The 17,380-nt window shown below is 40.9% G+C and overlaps 1 protein-coding gene across 1 annotated transcript in view; it reads right to left on the minus strand.

Moving 5' to 3' along the window:
- The window catches only part of LOC126336109 (dehydrogenase/reductase SDR family member 11-like), a 43,232-nt gene that overhangs the window by 16,941 nt on the left and 8,911 nt on the right, over positions 1 to 17,380 (minus strand). Inside the window, exon 3 of the mRNA XM_049999588.1 lies at positions 2,755 to 2,884. Within this exon, the coding sequence (XP_049855545.1) occupies positions 2,755 to 2,884 (130 nt within the window). The remainder of the gene's footprint in view (positions 1 to 2,754; positions 2,885 to 17,380) is intronic.

A 17,380-nucleotide genomic window follows, 5' to 3' on the forward strand; every position in this document is an offset into this window, starting at 1 on the left:
GGAAGATTCGAGGGGAGCAACTCTGAACAATGGAAACGGCATTCCCACTACATGTGTCATTTGGACAGACTACACCTCTACAATACATAAAAGGCAATGTCCTGACTCATTGTCTTACTGACTCAGTGACTCATCATCACCCAGCCCAAACCACTAAGAATAGAAACTTGAATTTTGCAGACGGTGTTAAACTTGTACTGAAGGCTTCGTTTAAGAAGGGGGTGAAACAGACGATGAAAGGTTTCATTGAAAATTAAGGAAATTTTGAAGTTAGACTTACTAAAATTGCTATTTGGTTTCTCTGTCAGAAAAAAGAAATATGTGCTTAAGCATTTTTGGGTAGTTAGCCCCTATGGGAGTGACTAGTGGTTCGAAGTACTTTTTGAAAATAAATCATTATTAAAGAAGTACTAAAGTATTTTTAAAGCTACTTCTAAGAAAATTGGAGTTTTACCTCTCCGTTACAAACAAAAACATATGTGTTTCTTTAGAAATTCAGTCCCTAAGAGGGTGAAACAGGAAATGGAATGTCTTACGAAAATATTCCAATTTGAAAGCATTTTTTAGCTAAACCTATGAAGAATTGTATTTGGGTTCTGTGTTACAAATAAAAAAATATGTCACCACTTTTGCAAATACGACCTCTCAGTGTGTGACAGGAGACGAAAATTTTTAAGAAACTATTTCGTCACATTAAAAATTTTTTAAAGCTTATTCTATGAAAACACGTATTTCACTTCTTGGTTAGATATAAAGAAATATGTGTTAGAGGATGAATGTTTCTATTGAAATATGAACGCAATAACGTAAAAATCATGATCAACAAAACCTAGGGCTTCAGCTGCCAGATTCGTTTTTTGGTCGAAAGTACATTCGGGAAAGACCATGCTTCTATGACCTTAATTAGTGTGAAAAGCGTCGAACGTTTTGCAGACTGTCAGCAAAATGAAACCGCGATAAAAGAAAACAAAAACCATATGTGCAGACCATACAGTATACGCGAGCGAAACAGCGGGCGATAAGCTGGTTATTGACAAAATAGTTACGAACACTTCCTCTTTATTCTCTCTGCAGCTCTCGTACGTAGCGTTCCCATACGAACTCAGCATTGTCGAGAAACGTCGTAAAACACTGTTCAGGGGTAAATTTTTAGCAACCATGGTTTAATATTGCAAGTCACACTGTTTGTAAGTTTTGTTGAAGATGCTGACGCATTATGTTTAAACTGCGTTATTAATTTCATCAATTAATATTTTTAAAGCGTTAATCGTTGACTGTAACATTCTATACCCATGGAACAAAAGTTAATGTTCAGAATCATACTCTTGCTAGTAGATATTTTGAGACCTTTTTTATTAGTGTTAGCATTATTCGGCAGGCGTTTAAGAGAATTACGGAATAAAATTCCTGATGTCAGGTATCTTTCCTGGTTCCAAAAGAATGGAGAACACATGCTGTCACTAGAGTTTCCACTACAGAATGGAAAATTCCCACGACCACCGAGACAGCTCAGACACTAATCAACAGCAATATTCAAAAAGATTTAAAAGTTGGTATTAATTAGATTGACTAACACTATTTAAAACTAATTAGCGGGCTTCTGCATACGTTCTGCCACGTAATGTATTTATGTCTTCCAATGTACTGCGCATCCTTGGTGTGTGACGTGCAGCATTAGAACGACACATCTACTACCGTTAGCCTCGGAAAAAATATACAAAAATAATTACTCTTCAGTGAAAGATATTCCTCCGATTGCTTTGGAGATGACAAAGTGTAAAGCCATAAAACCCATACAATCAGGATGAGCTGTGCAGTCTCTTTGTGAGATAAAAATTTCCCCTACTGTAGTTTTTAGCTCTGTCAGAGAAGACCGAATAACAGCGTTTAATAACATTTTACAGAAAAAAATCAAGATAACGCATAGGTGTCAAAATATCTTTACTTCAAGGATAGAAAAGGAGAAACATCGCTTTTTGCAAATGGATACGTTTTAAAAACTAAGAAGCATGTTCCCATGTTTTGTTTCTGTTTTTGCAGTCAACTGTATATATATTTGTTAGACTTACATGTTGTGCATTTCAAGCACTTGACAAGGATGTAATTCTCGTTCTAAATCAACAACAGTTTGGGTGTCTCGATGAGTGTGGTTAAGGAGTGTTCGGACTCCCTGTTGACACGTTAATAAATTTTCTTCATGCTCATTATTAAGAGACGACATATTTTGAAGTTTTAGAACAGTTCTTGCATTTGAGTAAGAAGCCTGAAATTCTAACCACTTGGGAGTGAAATTGAAAGCAATTAAATTTGGCATCAATAAATAGAGCTAAGTCTAAAACAGAAAGTTTTTCTTGTATGAAATATCATACCATATAATTGACAACCATACACTATGTCCGAATGTATAATGCCACGTATTCGAAAGTCATCTGACTACAAAGAGTGTAGCAACGTTCATAATCGTTACCGAAACTGCGAACTCTTTACGTCAGTAAACATTTGATTTGTGACTACCAATAATTTTGGGAAACGTAAAGAAGAGAAATAGTATATTTCTAAATGTCAAGAATGACGTAAAGGACTGATGGAGTGACAGATGTGTCACTATTAGAGTTAATTCCACTGCAGTCACTACTGCAGTATCTACTTACGGAACTATTTGTACACGTGTGTGTGTGTGTGTGTGTGTGTGTGTGTGTGTGTGTGTGTGTGTGTGTGTGTTACGAGCCTCATCATATAAGCGCTGGCCCCTACCTGCTGATGTGGATGATGAAGCCGTCGTCGACGCCCCTCCTCATCATGTCCTGGACCGCCTCCCTGCTGCAGATGGCCAGCCCAAGCTCGTTCACCTCCATCATCTGTCTCCAATGTTCTGTTTTACCGGCTGTAACAAAGTTGAGCATCGGTTAATTTTCTAAATATAATCAGATAACTTAAAGCGTTGTATACATCGAAAAACCCTGTTGATACTGAAAGGTATCAGATAGATTATATAATGGTAAGACAGAGATTTAGGAACCAGGTTTTAAATTGTAAGACATTCCCAGGGGCAGATGTGGACTCTGACCATAATCTATTGGTTATGACCTGTAGATTAAAACTGAAGAAACTGCAAAAATTTGGGAATTTAAGGAGATGGGACCTGGATAAACTGGCTAAACCAGAGGTTGTACATAGTTTCAGGGAGAGCATAAGGGAACAATTGACAGGAATGGGGGAAAGAAATACAGTAGAAGAAGAATGGGTAGCTTTGAGGGATGAAGTAGTGAAGGCAGCAGAGGATCAAGTAGGTAAAAAGACGAGAGCTAGTAGAATTCCTTGGATAACAGAAGAAATATTGAATTTAATTGATGAAAGGAGAAAAAATAAAAATACAATAAATGAAGCATGCAAAAAGGAATACAAGCGTATCAAAAATGAGATCGACAGGAAATGCAAAATGGCTAAGCAGGGATGGCTAGAGGACAAGTATAAGGCTGTAGAGGCTTATCTCACTAGGGGTAAAATAGATACTGCCTACAGGAAAATTAAAGAGACCTTTGGAGATAAGATAACCACATGTATGCACATCAAGAGCTCAGATGGAAACCCAGTTCTGAGCAAAGAAGGGAAAGCAGAAAGGTCGAAGGAGTATATAGAGGGTCTATAAAGGGTGATGTACTTGAGGACAGTATTTTGGAAATGGAAGAGGATGTAGACGAAGATGAAATGGGAGATACGATACTGCGTGAAGAGTTTGACAGAGCACTGAAAGACCTGAGTCGAAACAAGGCCCCCGGAGTAGACAACATTCCATTAGAACTACTGACAGCCTTGGGAGAGCCAGTACTGACAAAACTCTACCATCTGGTGAGCAAGATGTATGAAACAGGCGAAATACCCTCAGACTTCAAGAAGAATATAATAATTCTAATCCCAAAGAAAGCAGGTGTTGACAGATGTGAAAATTACCGAACAATCGGTTTAATAAGCCACAGCTCCAAAATACTAACACGAAATCTTTACAGACGAATGGAAGAACTAGTAGAAGCCGACCTCGGGGAAGATCAGTTTGGATTCCGTAGAAATACTGGAACATGTGAGGCAATACTGACCTTACGACTTATCTTAGAAGAAAGATTACGGAAAGCCAAACCTACGTTTCTAGCATTTGTAGACTTAGAGAAAGTTTTTGACAATGTTGACTGGAATACTCTCTTTCAAATTCTAAGGGTGGCAGGGTTAAAATACAGGGAGCGAAAGGCTATTTACAATTTGTACAGAAACCAGATGGCAGTTATAAGAGTCGAGGGACACGAAAGGGAAGTAGTGGTTGAGAAGGGTTGCAGCCTCTCCCCGATGTTATTCAATCTGTATATTGAGCAAGCAGTGAAGGAAACAAAGGAAAAATTCGGAATAGGTATTAAAATCCATGGAGAAGAAATAAAAACTTTGACGTTTGCCGATGACATTGTAATCCTGTCAGAGACAGCAAAGGACTTGGAAGAGCAGTTGAACGGAATGGACAGTGTCTTGAAAGGAAGGTATAAGATGAACAACAACAAAACCAAAACGAGGATAATGGAATGTAGTCGAATTACGTGATGCTGAGGGAATTAGATAAGGAAATGAGACACTTACAGTAGTAAAGGAGTTTTGCTATTTGGGGAGCAAAATAACTGATGATGGTCGAAGTAGAGAGGATATAAAATGTAGACTGACAATGGCAAGTAAAGCGTTTTTGAAGAAGAGAAATTTGTTAACATCGAGTATAGATTTAAGTGTCAGGAAGTCGTTTCTGAAAGTATTTGTATGGAGTGCAGCCATGTATGGAAGTGAAACATGGACGATAAATAGTTTGGACAAGAAGAGAATAGAAGCTTTCGAAATGTGGTGCTACAGAAGATTGCTGAAGATTAAATGGGTAGATCACGTAACTAATGAGGAAGTATTGAATAGGATTGGGGAGAAGAGAAGTTTGTGGCACAACTTGACCAGAAGAAGGGATCAGCTGGTAGGACATGTTCTGAGGCATTAAGGGATCACCAATTTAGTATTGGAGGGCAGCGTGGAGGGTAAAAATCGTAGAGGGAGACCAAGAGATTCAGAAGGATGTAGGTTGCAGTGGGTACTGGGAGATGAAGAAGCTTGCACAGGATAGAGTAGCATGGAGAGCTGCATCAAACCAGTCTCAGGACTGAAGACCACAACAACAACAACAACTACTACTACTACTACTACTTAAAGCGCAATTTTGACGCAGCAGTTTCAGAGAAAGAGACAGGTAATAAAAATACATTTCAGGTTAGGTTAGGTTAGTGTTTTTTAACGTCCCGTCGACAACGAGGTCATTAGAGAGGAGCGCAAGCTCCGGTTAGGAAAGGATGGGGTAGGTAATCGGCCGTGCCCTTTCAAAGGAACCATACCGGAAAATACATTTCACCTTTCACAGATGATAATATGGGGATTTATGGTTAAAAAGAAACCTATCAGGAAAATAAGTTAAAAGGAGACCTGCTACGTGTTGTGCTCGCGTTGAAGTTACAGTGATCAATACTCGTTACCTGAAAGGCTGTTTAGAACAGAGATATGCAATTTCTACCTTACATTAACTGTAGTTTCCTTTTGTAGCTTTGAACAACAAAGACGTTTTCGTTAATACGAATGCTCCCACAGTTTTTACTCAATATCAGTACTGTTGATAGACTTTTAAACAATGTAAAGGTAATAAAATTAACCTTTAACTCACTACGTGGCTTTTCTTAACGTATGTCACAAGGTGGTGGCTCTGGGGTTCCTACGTTTAAATCGAAATCTAAGATGTAATTCATCTGAAATTGTTAATTTAAGTCAAATAATATCCATTTTTACAATTATTTAAGTGTTGTTTAAATGCTCATTCTAATTTAATAATACTAAAAAGCTCCTTCAGAATTTTAAATGTTGTCTCACAAAACCACTTAGCTTTTTGCATTTTTTTTAAACTAGTACTCATAAACGAACAGTTAGAGAAGTGAATTTTACATTCTAAAAAATTATGTCTCTGCATAAAGCAAATTTTCACATAAAACTAAATTCCAGAGTTTAAACTTTCACATGATAATTACGCTCTGTAGATACAAAAAGAAAGTCTACAAAATTGACATTCACTACTGGGATCTACGTTTTTCTTTATCGTCACTCAGGACATATTTTATTCTAACTTACATGTTATGTGTTTTATTGGAGAAATGGAAAGGTCAACATCACATTTCTCCTGAAGTTCTTCCTTTGAATGGTTCTCCGCTAGTAGAACTATGATCAGTGCCTTTTGAAAAATGGTCGTCTTTCTCGCCTATTTCTTCATCTACGTCCCTGACATCTTCCTCCATCCACCGAAAAATAAATTCATTACATTTAGGATCGTTAAAGTTTACACATTCCTGCGAACACATTTTGTACTATGTCGAAGAAAACAGGGGAGAAGTTCACGAGTCGCGGTCTAGGAGAAGTCGACACGTCTGAGCAATAGGTGTCAACAACAAATACAGGTAGCGATGATGCAACTAACGGAGAAACATTGTAGGGTTAACGATTTCAAGAGGGTAGGGAGGGTGTATAAGCATTCTGACAGAAATGACCTTAGAGAACGAGTTAAAAAATCTCACGCGATCTGAGTGACCTCGCCTTGTGAGTTAGGGGTTAAACCAAATAAACTTATAATCGCAATTGCTGATCCATGGCTTTTCGAATGTTTTCAAAGCAACAGGTTGAAAAACTCAGAAAGACACATTTTAAAATTGCATACGAGATTTTTATCTTTATTGTTACACAGTGTGAAACAGAAGCAACAATGACCATATTGTGAGTCATCGTTAACTCCCCTGTTATGGAGTAACTACCTTCTCTTCATTACACTAGACTTTTTCTTCTTTTTTTCCTTTTTTTTTTAAATGAAGCCGCAGCTTTCTTTACACCTTGTGTATCCGTCTGATGAAGTTGTTTCGCCGTACAGCTCCCCAAACTCACTTCTAGTTTGGCAAGTATTCTCAGTTCATCACTGCACCTACTACTAAATGTAGCTACAACATCATAGGTCCCTAATTTAGCTGTGCTCATCCCAACAAATGAAAATACATCTAGCTGTCAAAGAACTCCTTTCCATGCTGATACATCTTCAGTGTTCCTGCACAATCACAACTCGAGGCAAAATGCCGAACCCTCTAATGTGCTGTGATACATTCCACTTTCTGTACTCATTTCTCAAAAACTCTTTCACAAAGCACTAGACAGTGTTTTCACTGCACTTGTCTTTCCACAGTTATGATTCACAGTTTCTTGCGTTACATTCAAGAACGTGTTTCTCAATATCAAATATACATTTTTTTGTAAAACCTGTTGTTACCTTTATTTGCATCTTCTTAAATAATCCTCTGGCTAGCAGCATTCGTTCACCGGAAATCTTTTTACTGCACAATATAAAATGCAAATATTCCAACTGAAGCCGGCGCCTTTCTCTATTATTCTGCGCCTCCCCCCCCCCCCCCCCACCTTACCTTCCCCCAGTGACATGTGCTACCAACTTCGAGGAAGGCTCAGCTAGACGATAGGAAAACAGTTGGCTGGTTATATGCGTCCCGATTACAGATGGTAACAGCTAATGGTAAAGTACGACTGTGGCCCAAACCCCAAGACGCCATGGACCCAAGTTGTCAACAAGGCACTGTGCAAGTTGGTAATAGCTAGCGTCTGTTTCTCATTCCCATGAACCAAGTGAGGCTGCTCCTCCACCGTTAATATGCGGTCTTATCTCTCAAGTACTGACCAGTAGGTCCTGTCAGTAGGAAAGATGAGAACCCCTCAGGATTAGCTACTTACCAATCATTAAACTACAATTAATGACACTAAGGCTGTTGACAATGTGACCGCCACTTCCTTGGCATGCTGATTACAATAACAGATTGCTAACCACAACCGTTGTGGTTGTACACTCGATTTCAGCCAGGCTCCCGAAGTCAGTTGAAAGGTAGTGGGCCTAAGTGCGCTAGAAGATGAATTCGAGTGCATTTACAGTGGAAGTAGTTAACCGGATTTGAAATAAAGCAATAGTAGATTCGTCATTCCAATCGATGAGTGGCAGAATCGCAGTGGTAACAAGGGAGCCCACGGTAGTGTTTCATCGTGTGGTGTTCTCCTCCGAATATACGCATTTCTAATAAGCAAATGATTCGAGTTAAATCAAAGTAGATTTTTCTTGCGTGTCTTCCTCTGTTCTTATCAGCAACGTGAGTTCTAAACGCAACACCAGAGTGCGTAAACAGTAGTTATCTGGCATTTGGCTTTACCGGCATTCTTTTGAATAACGAGGGAGGCCACAATGAGTTCTTGATTTCAGCCAATGATGGCTTCATGAGTACAAAATAGGGAGACCACTGAGACAAAATATCCAGAACATGTAAGTAAATTCACTGAATTTTTTTAGCACCGAGAGCGAAAACTAAAAGGAAACGCCTGATTCCTCAAGTAGGCCCTACGAACATTCAAGATGTAGCATACTTACTTGAAAAAATCAAATCACCGCGCATTATGGCTGAGGAATTAATTCTTCCCGTAGCCGCCAAAATACACGGAGAAAGGTTTGGTGACAATCTGAAGTCGGTACCACTCTCAGATGATACCGTGGTCGCCTCCTACATGAAAAACTAATTGCTACCAAGTCTTCATGATAGCTCGAAATTCATCCTGCAATCAGATGACAGTACTATACCAAAAATCTTCCATAGCTTCCCAAAGGTGTGGACTGTATTTACATGGAACAGACTTGGTCCTCTGGTCCAACTGTAACGATTATTAATTGGAAATTGTTATGTTCGGCCGGCCGCTGTGGCCGTGCGGTTCTAGGCGCTTCAGTCTGAAACCGCGGGACCGCTACGGTCGCAGGTTCGAATCCTGCCTTGGGCATGGATGTGTGTAATGTCCTTAAATTAGTTAGGTCTAAGTAGTTCTAAGTTCTAGGGGACTGATGACCTCAGATGTTAAGTCCCATTTTTTTTATGTTCGTCTTCTTGCAGACCATTTGCAGCCATCCATGGACTTCATTTTCCAAACAGTATTGAGCTATCACGTCACCAGACCACAGCTGTTTGCGACTGGTTTCAAGAACATCCTGGACATTTCGAGCGAATAATCTGGCCACCCAGATCGCCCGACATGAATCCCATCTTGTATTTATGGGACATAATCGACAGGACAGTTCGTACACAAAATCCTGCATCGGAAACACTTCCGCGATTATGGATGGGTATAGAGGGAGCATGACTCAATATTTCTGCAGGGGACTTCCAACTTGTGAGTCCATGTCATGTCGAGTTGCCTCTGTACGATGAGCAAAATGTGGTCCGACATGATATTAGAAAGTACCCCAAGACTTTTATCACTTCATTGTTTGGCAAGAACTGGGAAGGGCTATGGTTCCTAGAAACCTAAAAAAACTTACAAAAGCATTTATACAAGTAAGAACAAGTACGATGAAAGTGAATGGAAAGATGTCAGAGACACTGAAGGTGAGAACTGGAATGCGACAGGGAGCTTACTTCTCCCTCCCTCCCTCCCCCCCCCCCTACCCACCCCTCCCTCCTGGGCAGAAGGGTCAACACCCTGGCCTATGAAGATGTAGTTTTAATTGCACAGAATGAACACGATCTGGTTCAGGTGACAAGAATGTTAATTGCAGAGGCAATGAGACTAGGTTTTAAGATGAATATGGATAAGACCATATACCTCGCAGTGAGCAGTGAGAACGATGACAGACCTTTAGATGTGTAAGTAATGTCTCTGTAGAGAACTGAAATATCTTGCGGCACTACTCAGGAAAATGAATAAGACAGACCAGGAAATAACGACGAGAATTCAAGCAGGAAACAGGTCAAGGTTTGCACTTGGGAGCCAAGGCTTCCGTCAAGTCCACGAAGATTCGGATCCACAGAACGGTAATACAACCTGTTTTCTTATACGGAACAGAGAAATGGACTCCGGCATAAAAGATAGAAATAAAACTCTTGATGTTTAAAAACACTATTCCGAGACAGATTTCTGTACCAGTGAAAGATGGAGACGACAGCAGGATAAGGAAAAATCGCGAATGCAGGGGCTGCACAAATCGTGGTTTCAGAGTGGAGACTGAAGTGTTACTGGCACGTAATGCATTAAGACAGCCAGATAACAAGGCAGGTGGTGGAAGAGGATAGCAGAGACAGCAGACCGTGGGAAAGACCGCGGCTGAGGTGGACTGACGGAATCAGAGGGGACATGAGTATGATGAGACTACCTGCAGAACAATACATGGAATGGGGAAGATGGAGGCGCCTGACCGACGAGGCCAAAGACCGACTGCGGCTTGTGTGGCCAACCTATTAAGTAAGGTGAAACAAACGAATTGCTCGTAAGTTTATTTTCTGCTCAGTCTCTCGCCTTAAAAGAGTCCATAAGGGCGCTTGGTGGTATTAATAACATAGAAAATGGATGCCAAACAGCAGCTCTTAATACACTAGAGAAGCAGAAAAGGGAAACACTCCAGTAAAGCAATACCACAGATGACTTCTGGCTCAAAAAAATGGTTCAAATGGCTCTGAGCACTATGGGACTTAACTGCTAAGGTCATCAGTCCCCAAGAACTTAGAATTGCTTAAACCTAACTAACCTAAGGACATCACACACATCCATGCCTGAGGCAGGATTCGAACCTGCGGTCGTAGCGGTCGTGTGGTTCCAGACTGTAGCGCCTAGAACCGCTCGGCCACCATCGCCGGCCTACTGGCTCACATGTTATACACAGATGAATCAAAATGTTATGACGATCGACTTAGTATCATGTCGGTCCACGTCTTGCACACAATATCGCAGCTGTTCCACATATGATGCATTCTGCAAGTCCTCGATAAGTCCCTGGAAGAACGTAGCATAGACCACTTAAATTACAGGCCATTGGTTTCTTGGCCGGCAGCTTGCACCGCAGAGTGTCCCAAAGTGGGCTTAGATCAGCATAATTTGGTGACCAAGACATCAACGTGAGTTGATTCCTATGCTCCTCGAACCACTGTAGCCTGAAACTTCCTGGCAGTTTAAAACTCTGTGCTGGACCGAGTCTCGAACTCGGGACTTTGCCTTTCGCGGACAAGCCCTCTGCCATCTGAGGTACCCAAGCACGACTCACGACCCGTCCCCTCAGCTTCAGTTCTACTAGTACCTCGTCTTCTACCTTCCACACTTCACAGAAGGTTCGCAGGAGAGCTTCTGTGAAGTTTGGAAAGTAGGAGACGAGGTACTGGCGGAATTAAAGCTGTGAGGACGGCTCGTAAGTCGTGCTTGGGTAGCTCAGATTGTAGAGCACTTGCCCGTGAAAGGCAAAGGTCTCGAATCCGAGTCTAAGTCCCGCACACAGTTTTAATCTGCCAGGAAGTTTCATATCAGCGCACATTCCGCTGCAGAGTGAAAATCTTATTGTGGGACTGTAGCATGATTCTGGTCTTACGATGTGGACTGTTATCCTGCTGGAAGATGGCATCGTCGTAAAAGATGACATCAAGCATGGACGGATGCATAGGATACACAATACTGTTCACCTTGTCCAGCTGCCATTGAGTCTTAGATTACCTTCACAGGTCCCATAAAAGGCCAATTGAATATCATACATTGCTCTCCCAAATGGCCTGTGCCCCTGGTGAGATGAGATACTTGTTTTGAGTAGATGTACACCCAGATGACGACGCATCTGGAGACGATCATCGATCTGATGTAACAAAAAATGTGAATCGTCTGGCCAAACGACACGTTTCCAAAGATCCACGGCCTAGTCTCGTGGCCCCATGCCCACTGTGATCCTAAATGACAGTGCCTTTAAGTAAATGGGAACATGTGTGAGGTGTCTGCTGTGAAGCCTCATGCACAGTAATGTGGCATGAACGGTGTACTACGAAACACTTGTTCCAGACCAGCACTGTACACTGTTCTCAGATCGTCCGCAGATCGCTGCCTGTTATGTTCGGAGCGAGCGTGCCAGTCGATTGTGCCTGTGGGGTTCTACAATTGCAGCCAGTCTCGTCGCTAGAACGATTCTGCAATCGCCGCTACTCCGCTTATACAGGGTGGTCCATTGATCGTGACCGGGCCAAATATCTCACGAAATAAGCATCTAATAAAAAAAAACTAAAAACAACGAAACTTGGCTACCTTGAAAGGGGAAACGAGATGGCGCTATGGTTGGCCCGCTAGATGGCGCTGCCATGAGCCAGACCGATATCAACTGCCTTTTTTTTTAATAGGAGCCCCTATTTTTATTACATTTCGTGTATTACGTAAAGAAATATGAATGTTTTAGTTGGACGACTTTTTTCGCTTTGTGATAGATCTAGCACCATCTAGCGGGGCAACCATAGTGCCATCTGGTTTGCCTCTTCAAGCTAAACGAGTTCCGTTCTTTGTAGTTTTTTCGTTTGATGCTTATTTAGTGAGATATTTGGCCCGGTCGCTATCAATGGACAACTCTTTATACTTTCTTTCATCCCCGCATCGTCACGGGGCTGCGTTCAATCTATCTGTGGCCAGAGGCCAATAATATTTTGACTTATCAGTGTGTTTCTTTATGGTATGATGAAAACGCACAAGTGATTGAAGGAAAAATGCATTTATATGGGGAATTAAAAAGGCTCAATTCTATTAATGAAAGAGAATTTAAGGTAGATATATCTTGTATAAAGGAGAAATAAATTGTTACAGATGGAGTTAATGCAGAGTTAATTATGGGGTAAGATTACTTCATATTTTTAAGCTATGCTGGACGCACAGAATATGCTCAAAACTGGAAGAAATCAAAAGTAATACAAGAAAACTACACGGGAAAATGCTAATTGATTCACCCTAAATATTGTACACTACGGCTGTAGACAAGAGACTCTATAGGTGAATAACCGTTATTGAAGAATAAATAGGCTTTAGAAAAGGATATTTAACAGCTTACGGCCGGCCGGAGTGGCCGTGCGGTTCTAGGCACTACAGTCTGGAACCGAGCGACCACTACGGTCGCAGGTTCGAATCCTGCCTCGGGCATGGATGTGTGTGATACCCTTAGGTTAGGTTTAATTAGTTCTACGTTCTAGTGACTGATGACCTCAGAAGTTAAGTCGCATAGTGCTCAGAGCCGTTTGAACCATTTGAACAACTTACGACATTTTTATTTTATGACGAATTCATAAAATAAATGACACTGTAAGCAAGGTAACCGCCCACAGACGACCTGTAGCACAAGTGGCAGTAGAGCCTATATAAAAGGTATATTGATAATTTTTACTTATGGACCGTCTGACGGCAACTGAATAAAACACAGTTTTAGTGTAATTGGCACTAAAATTATGTTTTATTCAGTTGCTGTCAGACGGTCCATAAGTGAAAATTATCAATATACCGTAATATTACAAGCAACTGAATAAGACAGGACTACAAAAGTTGAAGATGCCTATATAAAGCCTGTCAGGGGAAGCGGGGAACAGTACAGTCATAGTCGTAATTTGGAAATTGCGTGATTCATCTGATGTCCAAAAGGGACACGAACATTGGCTTCGCCGGCCGATGTGCCCGAGCGGTTCTAGGCGCTTCAGTCTGGAACCGCGCGACCGCTACGGTCGCAGGTTCGAATCCTGCCTCGGGCATGGATGTGTGTGACGTCAGTAGATTAGTTAGGTTTAAGTAGTTCTAAGTTCTAGGGAACTGATGACCTCAGATGTTAAGTCCCATAGTGCTCAGAGCCATTTGAACCATTTGAACATTGGCTTCTGGGCCAAGCGTATAAGAATTTCCCAAAGGATTAACTCTGTAAACTGCTTGTTAGCCGTCATGGTTAAACTATACCGTGTATGGCAAAATGGCGCTATCCAAAACCTGCACAGAGGCGACAGTTGTGCACCAAGGCCATAGATGACAATACGATAATGAAGCCCCTATTTTATTTCGAATTACGATGCGAAGTTCCTTTGGAAATACATGCATGATAGCGGGAAAATACGTTCGAGTCCCGGTCTGGCACAACGTTTCATTGTCGTCATTCCATTACACAGCTGATGGTTGTCCATACTCACAGTTGAGAATACGTTTCATGTATAGACGGCAGTGGTAAAGGACGGCTGCGGAGGCGTGTAGGAACGAACGGGCGTCCAGCTGTTGACCAACCGAGCGTCTAGATGAACCTCAACGACCGTTCAGCGAACGTTGCTGCGTGTGGGCCTCTGCTACAGGCGCCTGGTTTATGCACCGATTCTGACTGCTGCTTATGGGACGAAAGCTGGAACTGCCACGCCCGTACCGCAACTGTACCTCCACTGAACGGTGACAGGTGGCCTTTTGACATGAATCAGTTTGATGCTCCATCGGAGAAATGGCGTTTTGCGAGTACGGAGCGAAACGTCTGAAAGCAAACACCTGCAACAATCGCCGGAAGGATCCAGACCGGAGCACGGGGTGTTATTGTCTGGATAATGTTGTAGTGACATACCTACGTGATCTCGTCATACTGGGAAGCAAAGTGGCTCAACACAAGCATGTATCTACCCTTGGAGATGCCATGTCCACCGCTAAATAGAGTTTGTTTCGCCTCGGCACGATCTCCACAATGGGACAGTTCAACGTGTCACACAGCTCACAAGTGTATGTGCGTGCCTCGAATAGCTCCAGGTAGAGTTTACCATACTCCACTGGCCACCAAACTCCACACATTTAAGGCCAATAGAAAGTGTGTTTGACCACATTGGGTTGGCCGCGCCAAGGATCCTCTGCCGAGAAACCTAGAGCACGTGGTTACTACACTGGAGCCGGTATGACTCCACGTCCTGTCAGTGATTTCCATTTCCAGAACATCATTTAGTCTCTTCCTGCACGTCTGCACTATAGAAGGTGGTTATTCACTCTTTTGACAGTTGGTCACATTAATGTGTATTTTTGTATAGAAAAACTTTGATAGTGGTTTGTGAGAAGAAGTATAGAACTAAACGAAGCATAGAGGAGGCCGATATTAGGAGCTGAATACAGCTACCAAAACACTGATTTATGTTGGTTCTTGATGGAATGTGTAAAGACGAAAAAACAGTTTTAGATAAAGACATGAGAATAGGCCTACATAATGGTTTCCAAAGCTGGTCATGATTTGAACATGGGAAAAGTTTTTATAAAATCGTCAACGCTAGTATCTCTTTTCAAAAAACGTGATAAAATACTGTATGTGCTTCAATTATTAACTCTACTTCAATCAACACAATAACACACTTTTAAGTGCTATTTTCATTTTTTTTTTTTTTTTTTTTTTTTTTTTTTTTTTTTTTTTTTTTTTTTTTTGCTTCGGCAGGCATCATTAACGATATTATATATCTGAATGCTTTAATCACTACTGTTTTCACACACCATAATCAATCTGTGGATAGTGTAATTTGTATTAAACATTTATGGTGTTTCTGTGGAACAACAGCTCAGGAAGCCATTTGCCACACGAGTGCGGACGAGAGACCTTGAGGTTGCCAGAATGCCGGAACAGTAGGCGTTAATTCTGTTCGCAGTACTGACACAGGTTCGATTCGTCTCCTTGTCTTGACTTGTCTCGTTGTATTTTTTTGTTGTCATCAAAATGTACAGATATGAAGCAATATTAGTAAATTTTTACTCTAGGTGATAATGCGTTCAGAATGAATTTTCAGCGGTGTGTGCGCTGATATGAAACATCCTAGCGCATTAAAACTGTATGACAGACCAAGACTCGAAATCCAGACCTTTTCCTCGTGTGAGCAAGATCTCTTCCAACTGTGCTACCCAACGAGTGGCAGGTTGCTGGTCGCACTTCGGTGGCTTAGCTGGTAGCGTACTTGCCCACAAAAGGCAAAGGCCTCGAGTTTGAGTGTCGGTCCAGCACACGATTTCAATCTGCCAGGAAGTTTGATAATGCATTCCTTTACATTTCTGGTCAAATATACATTAATTCAACGCAAATGAATTAAAATTTGAAATCTCTGATACGTACATAGAACCCTAAGACAAGAGAAAAGGGAATACTATAACAATATGATCAGAAACGCAGAGCATGATTTCCAACATCACAGGACAAGGCAGATGTATCAAAAGATAAAAAAATCCTTTGGTACATTCAATAAAAGGGAACAGTTTATAAAGGATCAGTATGGGAAAATAATGACCAATAAAAGTTACACACAAAACAGATGGAAGACATACTTTTCACAACTTCTATACTGCAATGACCCACACTCTTACTTTAAATTGGAAGAACCTGATACAATTGATACAGCTGATACAATTACTATCCCATCAGTAAATGAAATACAGCAAGCAATAAAGAAATTAAAGAATAACAAGGCTTGTGGCGAGGACGAGATATACGCTGAGTTATTAAAGAATGGAGGCCCACAACTGGAATTAGAAATACAGGAGTTAATAGAAACAGTTTGGGAGACGGAAACCAGTCCTGCAGATTGGAAAAATGCAATTATGTGCCCCATATTTAAGAAGAATTATCCACTAGTTTGCGATAACTACAGAGGAATGGCCTTACTGTATGTCAACTACAAAATCTTTTCAAGCTGCCTGTTAAACAGGCTGATACCAGTAACAGAAGAACTGATTGGGGACTACCAAGGCGGTTTCCGCAGAAACAGATCCGCTTTAGGTCACTTATTCACCCTAAGACAAGTAACTGAGAAGGCGTGGGAGTTCAATGTAGATGTCCACATATTATTCGTAGATTTTTAAAAGGCCTATGATAGCATACACCGACAGACACTCCTAAATATAATGAAGGAATTTAAAATACCATCAAAATTAATCAGATTAGTTCAAATGTGTATCGATGAAACTTTACGTCTCATAAAGACACCGGTAGAAGAAACTGAAGATTTTAAGGTGTACACTTGACTGAGACAAGGGGATGCCATTTCATCTGTTTTGTTTAACCTTGTCGTAGAGAAGACTGACAGAGAATTTTCTAAAACCAGTCCACAAGGGATCCAGCTATAGGATGTGAACATTACAAGACTTGCCTATGCAGATGATGTAGCACTAATAAGTAGTTCCAAAACAGAATTAATCAGATTGATTCAAAATTACTACAAAATTGCTGAGAAAATTGGATTACATATTAATGAAGAAAAGACAGAATACCTGCCCATAAGCAAGAAAACCAGAAAAGATGCACCTCTGACTGTAGACTGATTCAATTTCAAGACTGTTGACCACTTCAGGTACCTAGGAAGTATTTTTAGTAATAACAGAACAGATATAGAAATAGATGCCCGTTTATCAACAGCAAAAAGGACACTTTTTAGTTTCATCAAAATTCTAAGAAAAATATCAGTTCAAAAATGGTTCAAATGGCTTT

This window comes from Schistocerca gregaria, chromosome 2, assembly GCF_023897955.1.
Source record: "Schistocerca gregaria isolate iqSchGreg1 chromosome 2, iqSchGreg1.2, whole genome shotgun sequence".
NCBI lineage: Eukaryota > Metazoa > Arthropoda > Insecta > Orthoptera > Acrididae > Schistocerca > Schistocerca gregaria.